We start from the raw sequence: 15,599 nt of genomic DNA on the forward strand, positions 1-15,599 counted from the left end.
ATGACTTACTATCTCATACTAAATAGATACTAAGTCATCATTTTGGGAAAGTTTCTCATTATAATAACTTACAGATCTTTATTTTTTCATCAGTGGCAGAAATGGGCTTCCACACCTGTGTTGCATTTTATGCGTGAATTGTTATTTCCAACATATAACATCGAGATAAACACATTTCTAAATGACAATATGATCAAATAACTACTTTTAAATGCTTTAATAATTATAGATGTATTCTTTGTTGTTGCCTTGCATCTTTTAATAATGAATGAGGAACTATTTAAAGTTTTCAAGGCAGTCGGGGTTGTGTTTCCGCTTTAAATCTTTGCACAACCTGTACTTCCGCATGAGAAGTCCCGCCCAGTTCCTTCCATATACCGCTATCTATGATGTGCTCGTCAGTCTCGTGACTCTGCTGTCTACTGCCAACATGTTCGCTACTCTGAAGCTTACGCTGTTGTTGCTGGCCCTTGGCTTCTCACAGGGGCTGCAGCGCGACTACATTGACGAATTGGACGAAGAGGCCGAGGCTGAGCGCGTTGTTGGGCCGTCAAAGTACGGGTCCCTGTGGCCTCTTCCGCAGAAAGTGAAAATCTCAGATGTTTCATTCAAGTTATCCAGCGCCAGCTTCAGAATATCCGACGCCAAAGAGTCATCCGCCGGGCCGGGCTGCAGCCTCCTGCAGACTGCGTACAGGAGGTAAGAAGCTTACGTCAAGCTCTCTGTTTATTGTGAGTGAGTGTTTCATTCAGGGACCCCAAAAAAAAGCGTCCTCCCCAAACACCGTCTCCCTCAACAGGTATTATGAGTACGTGTTTGGGAGCGCTAAACGGCAGGAGCTGAGCAAAAGCGGGCTGCCGGAGCTGCAGGTGTGGATCACATCACCTGACTCTGAATGTGACGGTTACCCCAGTGTTGCATCGGACGAGTCATGTGAGCCTCTTCTCTTCCTCATTGATATCATATCTAATCGCGGACCAATCTTCTGCATTTACAAGTACTTTCATTTTTGATACTTCACATTTAGCCAATACTGCCTACATACTTTTACTTCCCTGATGTTTTCAGTATTTTTATATTCCAGTATTGCTACTTTTTCTTGAGTATTTGACCTGAATACTTTCTCCACCATTGCTTTTTGCAGCAATGAAAGTGGCATACTGTACTTTTTCCTTTTGATACTTAAAGTCCTTTTTGCTGATGATACTTCTTTATTGAATGCAGACCTTTTACTTGTAACAGAGTATTATTTAAAGTTAAGGATCTGAATACTTTGATAACATCGGCACGTCTCAGATTCTTCGTACTCTATTTTACAACCAGAGACAGGGCGTATACTTAGGACTTACCGGTGGAGTTAGAGATTTCCTGGTCGGCAGGTTAACACGGTCAATCTAGACCAAATGTTTAAAGCCCACCTGAGTATTTAAGACCTTGACGTAAGTATCATAATAACCCCTTCCAAGCTTTGACAGCACAGACCATGCAATACACAACTGTTTGTGTCCACAGATGAGCTGACGGTGGATCAGCCGTATGCTGTCTTGAAAGCGCCGAAGGTCTGGGGAGCCTTGCATGGTAGGATTTCTTTGCCCATTATTGCACCAAACTCTGCATTAGGGCTGCAACCAACAGTTATTTCCTGTATCAATTAATCAGTTTAGCAGAATTTCTAACATTGCAATCCATCAGAGCCCAAGGTGATGTCTTTAAAATGCTTCTCTGGCCCACAACCGATGTATGTATGTATGTTACTGTGGAACTTTGCTCACATATCTAGGGAGTGTTATCAAATGACAGCAACTCCATTTTATGGTATCATAAAAACTGATGATTACGAACAATGTGTTTTATTTTTTTTCAGGTCTGGAAACGTTCAGCCAGTTGGTGTATGAAGATGAATATGGAGCTGTAAGTGAAGGACAATAAGACTGTTCTGCACCTTTTTTATTGTTGTTTTCTATCAAAGGGTCAACTGCATGTGAGCCAGGATTAGACTCTTCAGGCTGAATTCCACTTTGCATCTTTTCAGAAAAGCATCAATTCAACAACAATCAGTGACTTCCCCAGATTTGCACATAGAGGCATCTTACTGGACAGCTCTCGGCATTTCCTGCCCATCAAAGTCCTCTTGGCTAATCTGGTACGTCAATGAGATTGTTTTATTTTGGTTTCTCCTTTTTGAATTTTGTTCACTGCTTAAATACTTTATTTATTTATTTTTCAACTCGTTTTGTTTTTATACAGGAAACGATGGCAATGAACAAATTCAATGTTTTCCACTGGCACATCGTGGACGATCAATCCTTCCCATACCTGAGCCGAACGTTCCCACAGCTGAGCCAGCAGGTCAGAAAGACTGCCCATCGGTGTTCAATCTCAGCAAAGACTAAAGTCCAGTTTTATTTTTTTAATATATTTTTCACAATTCATTAAAAACGTTCACAGGGAGCTTACCACCCGTACACGCATGTGTATACACCCGCTGACGTGAAGCTGGTGATTGAGTTTGGCCGTCTGCGAGGCATTCGTGTTATCCCGGAGTTCGACACTCCAGGACACACACAGTCTTGGGGCAAAGGTGAGTTCTGTTAGTGTCGGTGGGGAGACATTTTCACCACCATTTTATTACGTCTTCTTATCAAGATGTCAGATTCAACTACCTGGATGCATTCAGCAAGGACACCTGTATATCTAAAAGCTTAAAAAAAAAATCAACTCTACCCCCCCCCCCCTTCAGGCCAGAAAGATCTGCTCACACCCTGTTACTCTGGCTCCAAACCCTCTGGCTCCTTCGGACCAGTGAACCCCATCCTGAACACCACGTATGACTTCATGAGCCAGTTCTTCAAGGAGATCAGCACCGTGTTCCCCGACGCCTACATCCACCTGGGAGGGGACGAGGTGGACTTCACATGTTGGTGAGTGAGATTGAGTATTCAACGCCAAAAAAACTTCCCGTCATCATCAAAGACTAGACAACGGTTCATATTTGGCTGCTCTTTTTCTTTTTAATCGTCGTGCAGGATGTCCAACCCGGACATTCAGAAGTTTATGGATCAGCAAGGTTTCGGACACGACTACAGCAAACTGGAATCATTCTACATTCAAAAGTGTGTTGCTCATTTTATACTGAAGTGTAAACTGGTTATCAGAGATTGTTCCATTCCTTATTCAAATGACAAAGAATTCGATTTATTCTTTATTTTGTACTTCTTCCATTTCATAGACTCTTGAATATCGTCGCCACGACCCAGAAGGGCTACATCATCTGGCAGGAGGTGTTTGACAACGGTGTTAAGGTAACTGAAGCCTTATTTACATGTTGGAGGTAATAATGATGGCCGTTCATATACTAACTGGTAGAGATGCACAGACGATCGGCCGGTGACCGATTCCGAAATAGGTTTGTATAAATATCATGTTATCTGGTTCTTAGCTGATATTTATGAACACAGTTGAATTTTCTACAAAGGAAAAAGTACAAAAATGTTTGTGTGCTGTCGACGATAGTTTTTAGAAAGAAAAAAATGGAATTGGCAACTTAAAAAGGAAATCGGTGCATTTCTACAAGCTAGACCAAGATTCTGGTTTCACTGATAAATACTTGATCAACATTTTATAGGTCATTTGTGTTTTTGACATTTTAAGAAATAAGCTTATTTGTTTCTTGCTAAGCTAACTAGCTTCATATTTAGCATACAGACATGAGAGTGGTATCCATCTAATTGTCGAACACTCAGCTGAAAAAGTGAATAAATGCATTTCCCAAAATGTCAAACTATTCCCTTTTTAACCACAACAACCTCGTGTATCATCTACCCTAAACACAGTAGCTTGTAACTGTTTTCAGTTAAAGCCAGGCACGGTAGTGCATGTGTGGATCGGCGGCGGGGCTAATGATGAGATGAGCAAGGTGACGGCAGCAGGCTACACCACCATCCTCGCCGCCCCGTGGTACCTAGATTACATTAGCTACGCACAGGACTGGCAGAAGTACTACAAGGTTGAGCCGCTCAGCTTCAACGGTCAGTTTTTTTTTTTTTTTTCTTTTTTTTTTGCAAAGATGATTTAATTTAGACACTGGTCAATTGAGGCAAAAAAAGAATTGTGGATTTTGTTCAACAGGCTTACGCTTGAAAACGGCACAGTTGTGACAAGGAGAGCGAGTCAGAGGCAGACATGAAGTGAATGACGGGGCAGGGGGCTGATGGTGTCGCATGATGTTCCCTTCATTTGTTGATGTAGTTCACTGCTGTGGAGCAACAATCCTGGTGTATTTGAAACAATGACCCAATCAACTGAGTGAACACTGCAGCATGGTGAGAAGGTCCTGGGTTCAAATCCAACAGACGGGGACCAAGACGAGAGTGGACTGAACCTTCTTTTTTTTTTTTTTCTCCACACACTTAAAGATTATATGATGTCATGTTCTGCAAATAGTCTAAGCAGAAGTAAAATCCCAAAGCACAAAAGTCTAAAATGGACTTGAAATAACACACGGCTCGGACATTGTCGTCTTCGTCCCTCCACTCCGGTTGTCTTCTTCATCTTGCTGGTACTGATACTTTTATGTGTGTGTGTGTGTGTGTGTGTGTGTAGCTGAAACCAGACACACTTATCCACGTTTGGAAAGGAAACAAGGAGCAATACCAGAGTGAGATGGCAAAAGTTACATCGTCAGGGTTCCAGACCCTGCTGTCCACTCCCTGGTACCTGAACCGTATCTCCTACGGCCAGGACTGGCAGGGCCATTACAAGGCCGACCCACAGGATTTCAAGGGTTTGTCTGCATGATTGATTTAATTGGCAAGACTTTTACCCCCCTGCCCGTTATAGCTGGTCATTTTCTGTTCATGCAACAACTTTCCAGTGTTATAATTACGGGTGTTACCTCACTCAAGTAATTGTTCTGTTGTTGGTTGACTCAGAATTTATTGTTATGTATTGTTCGACTCTTGACACATATCTGAAATGTCATGAAGTTGTTTGTCACTCCTGTGCTAATGTGTAAGCCTGTTGAATGAACAGAGGGGAAATATTTCAATATTTTGCTTTCAGAAAATCACTGATAAACGAAATAAAATACTTAATTTAATTACAATTATACTCTCTAGTCCAGTGGTGTTTTAGATTCCCTGGATGTTGCTTGGGCTGCTTGTTCTCATGAAATATTAAATTTCTAAACAGGAACTGAAGAACAAAAGAAGCTTGTGATTGGTGGAGAAGCCTGTTTGTGGGGGGAGTATGTGGACGCCACCAACCTGACACCCAGACTCTGGTATGTTGTTTTAGTAATGAAATATTTCCAGAAAATAAATTCATTGTGATCCATGACACAAACATTTCTTATCTTTTGTCTTCTGTTGTGTCCAGGCCTCGTGCCAGCGCTGTGGCGGAGCGTCTGTGGAGCGCCGTGGATGTGACGGACATCAATGATGCCTTCAACAGACTGTCTGTGCACCGCTGTCGCATGGTGGCGTAAGTATAGTCCGTTTGTGCTCGTCACGTCTACGGCGGTCGCTATGGATTCAGGTGGGTCGCAATATGAATGCAGCACTCTAACTTAACGGCGTCCCGCTGTACGGGGGACAGAAAGATAATTAGCAGGAACGTTAACGATTCAGCAAACGCTACTAACTTCAGATACCGGTAACTGTGATATGACCGGCGTGAACATGGTCTCTGCAAGGTAGACCCATCTGATTCCATAAGTACCCGTCTCTGCCTCATCATCTGACAGACACACTCCTGTTAAATGCTTCTGATTTAATATAAATGTATTGATAATCTGAACCGTCTTTTCCGATCTAAGGCGTGGGATCCCAGCTGAGCCACTGTTTTCCAGCTACTGTCCCCAAGAGTACAAAGGTATCTGAAAAGAACTGACAGGCCGGCCATGGGAACGGGAAGCAAATTCATATACAATCAACCCAATGCTTGTATTTTAAACTGAGAAATCAAATGCCTTTGTGGCAATGTCACTGTACTTCTGCTCTCAGACGTATCATTCTTTACAAATCTGCTCTAATGCCATAAAGCTGTTGAATTTATGAATGTTTGATTATAAATAAAATGTTGATATTTTAGGTGCGTCTCTTGTTGTTACAATTTATTTTGCATCCAGCTTAGAACATTGTACACCACTTGTTTTGTGCTCTTTCCTGCAGTGGGTATTCACACTATAAACAGCATTTTATTGACATTTACTGCAAGTCCTGGAAAACTCTGTGGTACTAGCCATGCCTCTGTCCCAGAAGGCCATTGGTCCCATTACTGAACAGCTTCACATGGATGAGAACCGGGGCTCACAGCAGACCAGCGATTCTTTTAAGGAGGGTGTTCTGGTCCTGCTGGTTCATGGCCTCATAGGTGTCCAGCGCCAGAGAGAAGGTGGCATTGCCAGATGTTATTGTTCGCAGGATGGTGGAATAACCCTGTTGAAAGAACCGCGTATGAATAGTAAACTATTGTCCGGGTGGCCAATTAAACCAAAAACTACAGACAAACTGTTCGAATTGTATGTCCTCTCACCATCATCTCAGCCAGGGGCACAGTTGCCAGCAGCACCTTGTCGTCCTGTCGACTCTGGATGTCTCGGACGGTCCCTCGTCTTTGGGCCAAGTCCCCCAACACAGAGCCAAGGCGTTCCTCCCCGACAGTCACCTCCAGGGACATCACTGGCTCCAGGAGCTGACCGCCTGCCAGCGTCAGGGCCTACGTCCACAGAAACACAACTGCCTCTTATCCATTGATCATCTTGTGCTTTTCAGTTCTGACGCAGGAACCCATGAAGGTTTACCTTCAGCATGCACCGGGACACACAAGCAGACACCATGGCAGGAGACGTTCCTGGTTCCATGGTGACACTTTGGATCAGTGTAGCTACACCCTGTACAGGATATCCTAGCAATGGACCTGAAGGTGGAAGCAAGCATTGAAAATAATTTGCAGTGGGTCCTATTCATTCTTAAATAATACAAAAATGGCACAGTAGTTTGCAAGAGTTCAATGATACCTTGAAGATATGAGCTGTGTACTCCATTCTCCACTGCCTCCTTCATTTGTGGTGATAGCTGCCCCCCTAATTCCTCTGCGAAAGCTAATTCACATGAAGCACCCGTAGCAGAGATGTCCAGCGGTGTGACGGCCAGCTCCGCTGTCACAACATGTCTTCTCTCCCCAACAGTACGGTCCAGCGTATCTACATCATTTTGGTGGGAAAATTCATACAGAAACCAAAATTGGGTGAAGTACAGTATGTCACTGACACAAAATATCGAATGCACCGATGAAGAAATCATTCTTCGTTGTACCTGTAGTAGAGACCTCGTGGAGAATAGACTCCCTGTAAGCCACCTGCAGCGGCCCGAGGTGAGTCTCAACGCCATACTCTCGTCTGATTCGATCGTGGACGATCTCGATGTGCAGCTCTCCCATCCCACACAAAATGGTCTGAGGACGGAGACAATTGGTTGACTTGTGGAAGCTGCTCCTACGAAACTAACTCCTGTTTAATACAATAAGGGCCTTACCTGGCCAGAGTCAGGGTCAACCCTGACTTTAAGACTGGGGTCTTCTCTCTGGAGGCAATTCAGTGCATTCTCAAGATCTTTCAGGGAAAAAAACCACAATGTGTTAGTGACTACAAGCTTGCTGGAGCATGTGAAGCAAAACTATAATCACTGTCACTGACCAGTCTGTTTGGCCATGGTGGGCGGTTCTATGGTGCAGAAGAAGACGGGATCAGGAACCTCCACCCCTGAAAGGACCACGCTGGCATGTTCCCCTTGCCTCTTCCCTGCCCCGCCGTCATTCTGGGCTCGGCGGGCTGCAGCTGCTGCCGAAGCCTTCGATAAGACGATCGTGTCCCCTGTGACTGTCTAATGTGGAAACCATAAATAACCTTTTTGATGGGAAAATCTTCAAAATAGCACATAGAGAATATCATGGCTGTATGATGCTCTACCTGCTTCAGTCCTACAGTCAGAGCGATGTTTCCCGCTGTCATGGAAGGGATTTCTACATGCTGATCAGCAAACGGCACCAGCAGCCTGCTCATCCTCTCACTACACACAACACGATGCAAGAAAAGTTTCGAAATATCATAAAGGTATTGGTCAAAATTGTAATGTTTTGTAATCAAAGCTACGTACATGCTGTTCCTGTTGATGTTGTGGACCGCAGTTTGTGCTTTTAGAGTACCGGAGTAAATCCTGAGGAACACCAGAGGACCTCGCTGCTTGTCATGGAGAACCTTGAAGGCCAGAGCACACAAGTCATCCTTGTACCACCGCCTATAGGATGATGAACAGCGCTTATTGTCTGACAAATATTCATAAAAGCATGGACAATCCATTAAGGGACGATCCCAGCATGATTTTAGTGTTTGCTCAATTGTATCCATCTTCCATCCATTGAACATAAACTGTGACTACTTAGAGAAGATATTTGTAAATCTGTTTTGCACATTTTCAGACCCATACAGTTTCCGTTGTTGCCTGAGCTACTTGCAGCTAGCTGCTGTATTTGGTTGTTTTCTATATTTGTAACACAGTGAGCTCTCAGGGCCACCGTACATAAGCTTTTACAGTCGTCATTTAAATAATGAATGCAAAGGAGATCATCAAGGGTCTTAATCTCCATCCACTGCTTCTTTTGATTCCTGTATTTTACCCTCTAAAATAAAAAATCATATCCTGTAGTTAAGTTCCTCATAGCTGTGGATGTTTCAATATTTAAAAAAAAAAGGAAAATGCATAAAAGCAATCAATAATATGATTAAAAAAAACATTGAAAAACCGTATTGGAATGCAGAACCTGGACATCAATCATGCTGGAATCGTCTGCTATGGTCTGAGTCAGTTATTCACTCACACCAGGTCATGGTGCCGTTCATTGGGGGCGGGCAGGTAGGCGGTGATGGCATCTAGAAGGGGCTGAACACCTTTGTTTCTCAAAGAGCTCCCACAGAGTACTGGGACGCCTTTACGGGCCAGAGTCACCCGGCGCACGGCCTCCTGCAGCTGGGGACACATTAGCACCGTTTACTGCTGAATGCACAAGTAACAGTGTCCCTTCATAGGCTTGTATTGTGGTACAGTGCAACACTTACTTTGACTGAGGAAACAGCATCAAAATTTTCACTAAAATCAGTCAGCAACAGTTCAGCAAATTCATCATCCAGATCAGCAACCTGTGATCAAAAACAGAAATATGAACCGGAGAAAGAAATCGGGAACATTTTAACATTTAGAGCAGTAAACTTTGTTGTAATTACTGAGACATGTACCTGCTCAATTAAAGCTGTCCTGGCCGCGTTCACCTCCTGCAGGAGTTCTGGCTCGTCCGACTGGTCGAGCGGTTTGCTTTCAAACACTCGTCCATCATCTCTCGTAGATCTTAGCTTCCATGTCAGCTTCTGGTTGGTTAACAAGTCGACCACACCTGAGAAGTTTTTGCCACAGCCGACAGGAATCTATGGAACAGAATGGCTCTCCGTGAGACATCTACACATGGTGACATAATCCAAACAGGTTTTTAGGTATTCTGTCTTTGTTTAGCTTGTTTTTTGATTCAATCATTACATATATACAGTAATAAAATATACATTTTGACTTATTTGGCTTTGTGTTAATAAACCTGCTTGTAGCATGTGGTAAACCACTTATCAGTGAACTAACAATGAGAGGTGCAATGTATTTAACTATATTTACTAAAGTACTGTACAGTACTTAAATACAATTTTGATATGCTACTTCTACTCCACTACATTTTGGAGGCAAATATTCTCCTTTTTACACTTCATTTTTGATAACTTTAGTTACTTGTTACTTTGTAGATTTAGAGAGTTAATACAAAATATAAATGAACTAATACATTCTGATATTGTACGCAGCAGTATAACACATAATCAAAGTTAGCTTCACCTTTAACAGCGGGATCAAGTGATGAACCCATTCATGTTCAATAAATATCACCCAATAATATAATGTACATGATTCATAAATGGGACATTCTGCATTATGAATACTTTTACTTTGGGTACTTTCTTATGCTAATACTGTTGTACTTTTACTGAAGAAACATTTTGAATGCATGACTTTTTACACTGTGGTATGAGCACATTTACATAAGTTAAAAGATCTGAGCACTTCTGCCACCACTGCTTATGATCACAGTTTTGCATAATAATCTAATAATTTCATTAAATAATTTACAGTCACTATAAATCACTGTCTTTGATGCCATGTTGCCTACCTGAAGGAGGACTGGGTTGGCTTTTAACTTGTGTCTTATGCTCTCAATGGAAAAACTTAGGCTGAAAGTAGAAAATGAAAGACAGTTTCTAGTTAAATAAAGTAACATTTTGAGAAATAAGAAAAAAGGTTTTGAATGGCCGAACTGTTTGGTCACTCACTTTGCTGCAGGCTTATCCATCTTATTCAGGAAACAAACACAGGGAACATGGTGCTTCTCTGCTTGTCTCCACACAGTCACAGTCTGAGCCTGTTGGCGTTTTTAAAGCAACAGAATCGACTGTGTTCAAAGAGCGCCCAATTACAGGACACGAAAAAAAAAGAAGCAGCTTGAAAGCAGCGAGCTCACCTCAACCCCGGCAGAAGCATCAAACACTGCAACAGCCCCATCGAGAACACGAAGCGCCCGCTCTACCTCCAGAGTGAAGTCAACATGTCCTGTAAACACACACACAGTCACATGAGCGGCTGCTCCTTCTCATTCCCATTAGAATGTGATATTCTCACGAGGATGTTATTTCCTACCTGGGGTGTCTATGAGGTTTATTCTATGAGTTTTCCAATCAAATGTGACCGCTGCCGACTGTATGGTGATGCCACGCTCCCTCTCCTGAGCCATAAAATCTGTGACTGTATCCCCATCGTCCACATCTGAAAGCAACAAAGTAGCAGAAATAAATTAAAGAGACAAAAGGTAATAAATTCCACGGGTAATAACGAATTCACTGTGTCCTCATCATTGTTTTTACCATCCTACTCACCTCCCAGTGCTCTCGTGTAGCCAGAGTAATAAAGCATCCTTTCTGTGGTGGTTGTCTTTCCTGCATCAATGTGGGCCATAATACCAATGTTTCGGATTCTGCAGAAACAGTGCACGGTGCACGAGTTAACACGGAGCCCAGAGCTGAATCTAAACAGCATTTCAAAGAACTGACTGTATACTTCATTTACTTACTTGGATATATCAGGATTGGCCACAGCCTTCAGTGATTTGACATCATCTATGACAGTAAACATGAAGAACAATAACATTGTACATCTATAGCAGTAAACACTTTTACTGATGATATTTACATACTTTTTGAATGCATGCCTTTTACTTGTAGCGGAGTATTATCACAACATGCTATTTGTACTTATGTAAAGGATCTGAATACATTTTCTATTCATGAAAACAACGTACCTGGAAGAAAGCTGTAATGTCTATTTATATGACAGCTCACTCTACATCTGCAGCACTGGAGGCCAGCGGTTAATAAATACCTTCCCTGTGAATGAAAACGACCCTGTTATGAAGTCAACATGATATTAAGATAATAGTTCACGGTCAGCACTTGTCTTGGCAGAGTATATCTTACCCAAACCATCCTGCTTAGTGCCCGACAGGCTCTGACACGCATCGTTAATGACTGCTTATCTTCCAAGCGTATTCTTCGGAATCAGTCTGAGTTTTGGACGAACCATGGTGGAGCAACATTGCGGTCAAAGAGGACAATGTCACACAATAACAATAAAAAAGAGGAAGACGTATGACTATAACCAGTAGATAAATTCAAACTGTATCACAGTAAAGCATTAACGTGACCCACAAAACAACATAATCTATGCTATTAGTTGCTTAAATGTCATGCTTTCATAATGTACGACCCCAAAATACATCCCTAGAAACAAGCGTGTGGCGCTACCATTCCGGAAACGAAAGAAAGTCGGTTCCGTCCACATTAAAAGTTGTAAAAATGTTTAATATACGTATATAATGTCATGCATCAATGATGTATTACATATCTATTTTTAAAAATACCTACTTTGTCTTTAACACGGTTTAGTGTCAGTGTTTGTTAAGCGGATGCCGGTCATATTAAACTAGCGGACAACCCGTTGCTTCAGGATGACGTACTTCCTCTAAATATCGGCTACGGGGATAACAACACCGAAACGACCCAAGCCCTAAGCAAAAACACCAAATACTCTGCGTCTGTACCAACTGTTACCACCTGCGACGCATTCGCTGCGATACGTAACTACTTAAACACAAAATGGTAAGAAGATTTAAGTTTGAATTGCATTATATAACTTAAATCAGGCATTTTAACAGGTTAGCATGTTGTGCTAGCATTAGCTTAGTTCACATGTGGCAGGGTGACGTGCTGCCCTGTGTTTGTGGTGTTTATATTAAAACCTTTTGTCCTTCACTGACAAAAATGCTGTAGAAATAGTAGTTGTATGAGCACGAAAATTTGCCTACTTGTTTACCAACCGTATGGTTAGCTTTATAAATTGTATATGTCTGAACGGAGTTTCTTATAACATCAAAGCCTTGAAGTAACTTTATGTCAACTTTCGTGTGGATGTTCTTTACGTTTTATCCACTGTAGATGTCATTAATGTTGAATGATAGGTCGTAAGATTTGCATTTAATTATGAAATCTAAAGTGATTTGGTTTTGTCTAAAGTGATAATCTAGCTTAATTGTGTTTGTTCACGTTGTTGGCGTGTGTTTCCACACCAATATAGATGAGGAATGGATAGCTTCAGAGCTGCAATCAACAATTATATTCATTATTGATCAATGTGGCAATATATCAAGTCAATATCACAAATGTCATTTGTCTCAAAGACCAAAGTGAAATCAACTTCTTGTGTGTCCAAGCCAAATGTCTTCCATTTACAATATTATAAAATCGTCACACTTCATAAGCTGTAACCAGAAATTGTTTTGGGAATTGAAGCATGCAAGATCAATCTAATAACAGACGTTAAAATTTGCAATTTTGGTTGAGTATCTTTTTACTTAACTAGAGACTGTAGATTTCTGCGCCACCCTTTTCATTTATTACAGTTCATAGGGAAGTTAAATTGACTTGGATGTTTGTTTTTTCCTTTCGTAGCCCCAGAACGAGCACATTGAGTTGCACCGCAAGCGGCATGGCTACCGCCTAGACCACCATGAAAAGAAAAGGAAGAAGGAGAGCCGTGAGGCCCACGCGCGCTCCCACAAAGCCAGGAAGCTGATTGGGTTCAAGGCCAAACTGTACCACAAACAGAGACATTCAGAGAAGATCCAGATGAAGAAGACGTGAGTATATACAGGAAATCTGGACTTGTCTTTACTAACAAACCATTAAAACTACTCCAAATGAACAGCTTAACAATTTTCACTTGTATCTTTGCAGCCTCAAAATGCACGAAGAGAGAAAGACCAAGCAGAAGAACGATGAGAAGACCCCAGAGGGAGCCGTGCCAGCCTACCTGTTAGACAGAGAGGGACAGTCCCGCGCTAAGGTGCTATCCAACATGATCAAACAGAAGAGGAAAGAGAAGGCTGTAAGTACCAGATCAAATATACTCGTCACTTTTACGATGGTTCTATTCTATTGTAACGATATAGATGTGTGGAAATAACATAACTGGTTTCTAATCACAACTTTGTTCTGTTTTCCGAAGGGCAAATGGGAGGTTCCCCTGCCAAAAGTGCGTGCACAGGGAGAGATGGAAGTGCTTAAAGTCATCAAAACTGGAAAGAGACAAAAGAAAGCCTGGAAGAGAATGGTCACCAAAGTTTGCTTTGTCGGCGACGGCTTCACCCGTAAACCTCCCAAATATGAGCGTTTCATCAGACCCATGGTAAGATTGCAGTACAATTAGAATTGAAATGTATTGTTTGTCACGTTAAAACACGCTACCCGACTCAATGCTTCAGGCTTAATGTTGAATTAAGTACCTAACTCCCAAATGACCTCCCTCTCTTTATTCTACTTCAGGGTTTGCGTTTTAAGAAAGCTCACGTCACGCATCCAGAGCTGAAGGCCACGTTCTGCCTTCCCATCCTCGGAGTGAAGAAGAACCCCTCCTCCCCCCTCTACACCGCTCTAGGAGTCATCACAAAGGGAACAGTCGTAGAAGTCAACGTCAGCGAGCTGGGCCTGGTTACACAAGGAGGAAAGGTTATCTGGGGTGAGTGCTCATCTGTGTGAATTCATAAATGCGTTGGTCAGTGGATTTACATGCACTACAGTAATGTGATGGTGTTGTAACTGAAATGTTTCTTTTACTTCCCAGGTAAATACGCCCAGGTGACAAATAACCCAGAGAACGATGGCTGCATTAATGCAGTCCTGCTGGTATAAGACTCTTGACCTTTACGCAGACGGTGCTTGGTTAACTCTGAATTTACACAAATGTTGATTACGACAAGAAATGGGCTTCAAATCACAAGACTGACAGGAAGATTTTTGTAACGCAAGAAGAAAACGGGGTGATTACTGTGTTTTAAATATGATATAAATAAACTTTCATATGACACCAGATCATTTTTGTCCACTTTATTTTCTTGTGATGTACTCCATATTACAAGACAACAGTCAAGCTACGGTAGTTATTTGCTGCTAAAAACCGTCACACAGACCCTCGCTGATTACCTGACGGTTCAGAGATGTGTTTAAAAAAGAAAGGCGGGGCTTATTGTGAAGAGTGTAGGTTCAGCGATCCTCACAAAGTTCAGGTAGCAGTGAATATTTAAAAACAGTGTGGACTGATCTGAAGTAATACCTGGGCAGTTGTAAAATGCATACAATGTGAGCTGTTGGGTAACATCACCAAGACAAAGGACAGCTCTAGTTGAGATGTTGTTGGATTAAGTATTGACTTGATTAAACATTGTTTGCCTCATGCACTTCCTGTTGTATTCCCTCATATTTTCTGTCAATAAAATAACTGTTACTACAAATTTGCTGACATTGGAAAAATGCCCAGCATATGATCGTGTCTGTTTCAAGTCGATGTTTGACAGATTGGAAAGTGGAAACGCTGTATTCTATATACTGTAATAATCTTCCAGAACATTTACTGTCATCTTGTTTTCATAGAAAGTCACAGCTCACAAAGGGAGTAAAAACATCACTTGTCTTTTCTAACAAGCTTCTTCCGCTTCCTTCGCGTGTCAGTGTGTGCACCGCACTGTTATTTGAGGGAGAAATGGGCAGGAAGCCGCTGACAATAAGTTTGTAGCTTCTAACACAGGACGTCTGAAGCAGCAGGATAAATCTCATCGATGGATCAAAACCAAACAGACTAAAAGATTTTGTGACATTTGAAATTATGAATTAAAATGAATAAAATCCAATGTGTAAGAGCGTTATATGTACAGTAAAGCTGAAAATAAACTGCATCGTCCATCTGTCCTTCTGCAAGCTGTATTATAGTGAAAGTACAGCTTGTATGAAAAGAACCACAATTCAAAAATACAGATCAAATATTGCGATGCTTCAAACTTGAGTTGTTTTGTACTTTGCACAGAAGTGTTTCGCAAGCTATTTGGTTTATTACATAACTATTTGATTA

The 15,599-nt window shown here is 41.8% G+C and overlaps 3 protein-coding genes across 5 annotated transcripts; 2 read left to right on the plus strand and 1 right to left on the minus strand.

Annotated features, from left to right (window-relative positions):
• The first annotated feature begins 394 nt into the window (after positions 1-394).
• hexb (hexosaminidase B (beta polypeptide)) lies at positions 395-6,089 on the plus strand. 3 transcript variants are annotated; one of them, XM_079289563.1, is made up of 14 exons: positions 395-699; positions 800-933; positions 1,513-1,578; positions 1,865-1,911; positions 2,033-2,143; positions 2,248-2,349; positions 2,449-2,581; positions 2,741-2,921; positions 3,027-3,113; positions 3,230-3,302; positions 3,854-4,028; positions 5,191-5,281; positions 5,377-5,481; positions 5,816-6,089. In XM_079289563.1, the coding sequence occupies exons 1-14, from the start codon at positions 431-433 to the stop codon at positions 5,877-5,879; spliced, it is 1,638 nt and encodes a 545-aa protein (XP_079145689.1). In that variant the 5' UTR covers positions 395-430; the 3' UTR covers positions 5,880-6,089. The 3 variants fall into 3 exon arrangements, with proteins under 3 accessions (XP_079145689.1, XP_079145688.1, XP_079145690.1); XM_079289562.1 differs by lacking the exon at positions 3,854-4,028 and adding an exon at positions 4,603-4,783; XM_079289564.1 differs by lacking the exons at positions 5,191-5,281; positions 5,377-5,481; positions 5,816-6,089 and adding an exon at positions 4,129-4,636.
• A 124-nt stretch (positions 6,090-6,213) lies between these two features.
• Positions 6,214-11,857, minus strand: gfm2 (GTP dependent ribosome recycling factor mitochondrial 2). Its single transcript, XM_079289561.1, has 20 exons — positions 11,618-11,857; positions 11,443-11,527; positions 11,215-11,260; positions 11,021-11,118; positions 10,785-10,910; positions 10,609-10,697; positions 10,421-10,509; positions 10,261-10,321; positions 9,293-9,478; positions 9,116-9,196; positions 8,878-9,026; positions 8,157-8,297; positions 7,970-8,069; positions 7,697-7,883; positions 7,536-7,612; positions 7,317-7,455; positions 7,019-7,204; positions 6,803-6,918; positions 6,535-6,717; positions 6,214-6,437 (listed from the first exon to the last, which is right to left on the minus strand). The coding sequence occupies exons 1-20, from the start codon at positions 11,657-11,659 to the stop codon at positions 6,309-6,311; spliced, it is 2,310 nt and encodes a 769-aa protein (XP_079145687.1). The 5' UTR covers positions 11,660-11,857; the 3' UTR covers positions 6,214-6,308.
• A 299-nt stretch (positions 11,858-12,156) lies between these two features.
• nsa2 (NSA2 ribosome biogenesis homolog) lies at positions 12,157-14,931 on the plus strand. Its single transcript, XM_079289133.1, has 6 exons — positions 12,157-12,298; positions 13,148-13,335; positions 13,433-13,583; positions 13,704-13,883; positions 14,021-14,213; positions 14,319-14,931. Exons 1-6 carry the CDS (start codon positions 12,296-12,298, stop codon positions 14,384-14,386), a joined length of 783 nt encoding a protein of 260 aa, XP_079145259.1. The 5' UTR covers positions 12,157-12,295; the 3' UTR covers positions 14,387-14,931.
• Positions 14,932-15,599: the final 668 nt, after the last annotated feature.

The sequence above is a fragment of the Melanostigma gelatinosum genome, assembly GCF_949748355.1.
Source record: "Melanostigma gelatinosum genome assembly, chromosome: 18".
Lineage (NCBI taxonomy): Eukaryota > Metazoa > Chordata > Actinopteri > Perciformes > Zoarcidae > Melanostigma > Melanostigma gelatinosum.

Coding starts and splice junctions, on each gene's coding strand:
- hexb (XM_079289562.1), top strand. CDS start 431: ATGTTCGCTACTCTGAAGCTTACGCTGTTGTTGCTGGCCCTTGGCTTC. Junction 1,579..1,864: donor GGTCTGGGGAGCCTTGCATG/GTAGGATTTCTT, acceptor ATTTTTTTTCAG/GTCTGGAAACGTTCAGCCAG. Junction 2,350..2,448: donor TCCCACAGCTGAGCCAGCAG/GTCAGAAAGACT, acceptor AAACGTTCACAG/GGAGCTTACCACCCGTACAC.
- gfm2 (XM_079289561.1), bottom strand. CDS start 11,659: ATGCGTGTCAGAGCCTGTCGGGCACTAAGCAGGATGGTTTGG. Junction 11,528..11,617: donor CACTAAGCAGGATGGTTTGG/GTAAGATATACT, acceptor TTTCATTCACAG/GGAAGGTATTTATTAACCGC. Junction 11,261..11,442: donor ACATTACAGCTTTCTTCCAG/GTACGTTGTTTT, acceptor TTACTGTCATAG/ATGATGTCAAATCACTGAAG.
- nsa2 (XM_079289133.1), top strand. Junction 13,584..13,703: donor AGAAGAGGAAAGAGAAGGCT/GTAAGTACCAGA, acceptor TGTTTTCCGAAG/GGCAAATGGGAGGTTCCCCT. Junction 14,214..14,318: donor AGGAGGAAAGGTTATCTGGG/GTGAGTGCTCAT, acceptor TTTACTTCCCAG/GTAAATACGCCCAGGTGACA.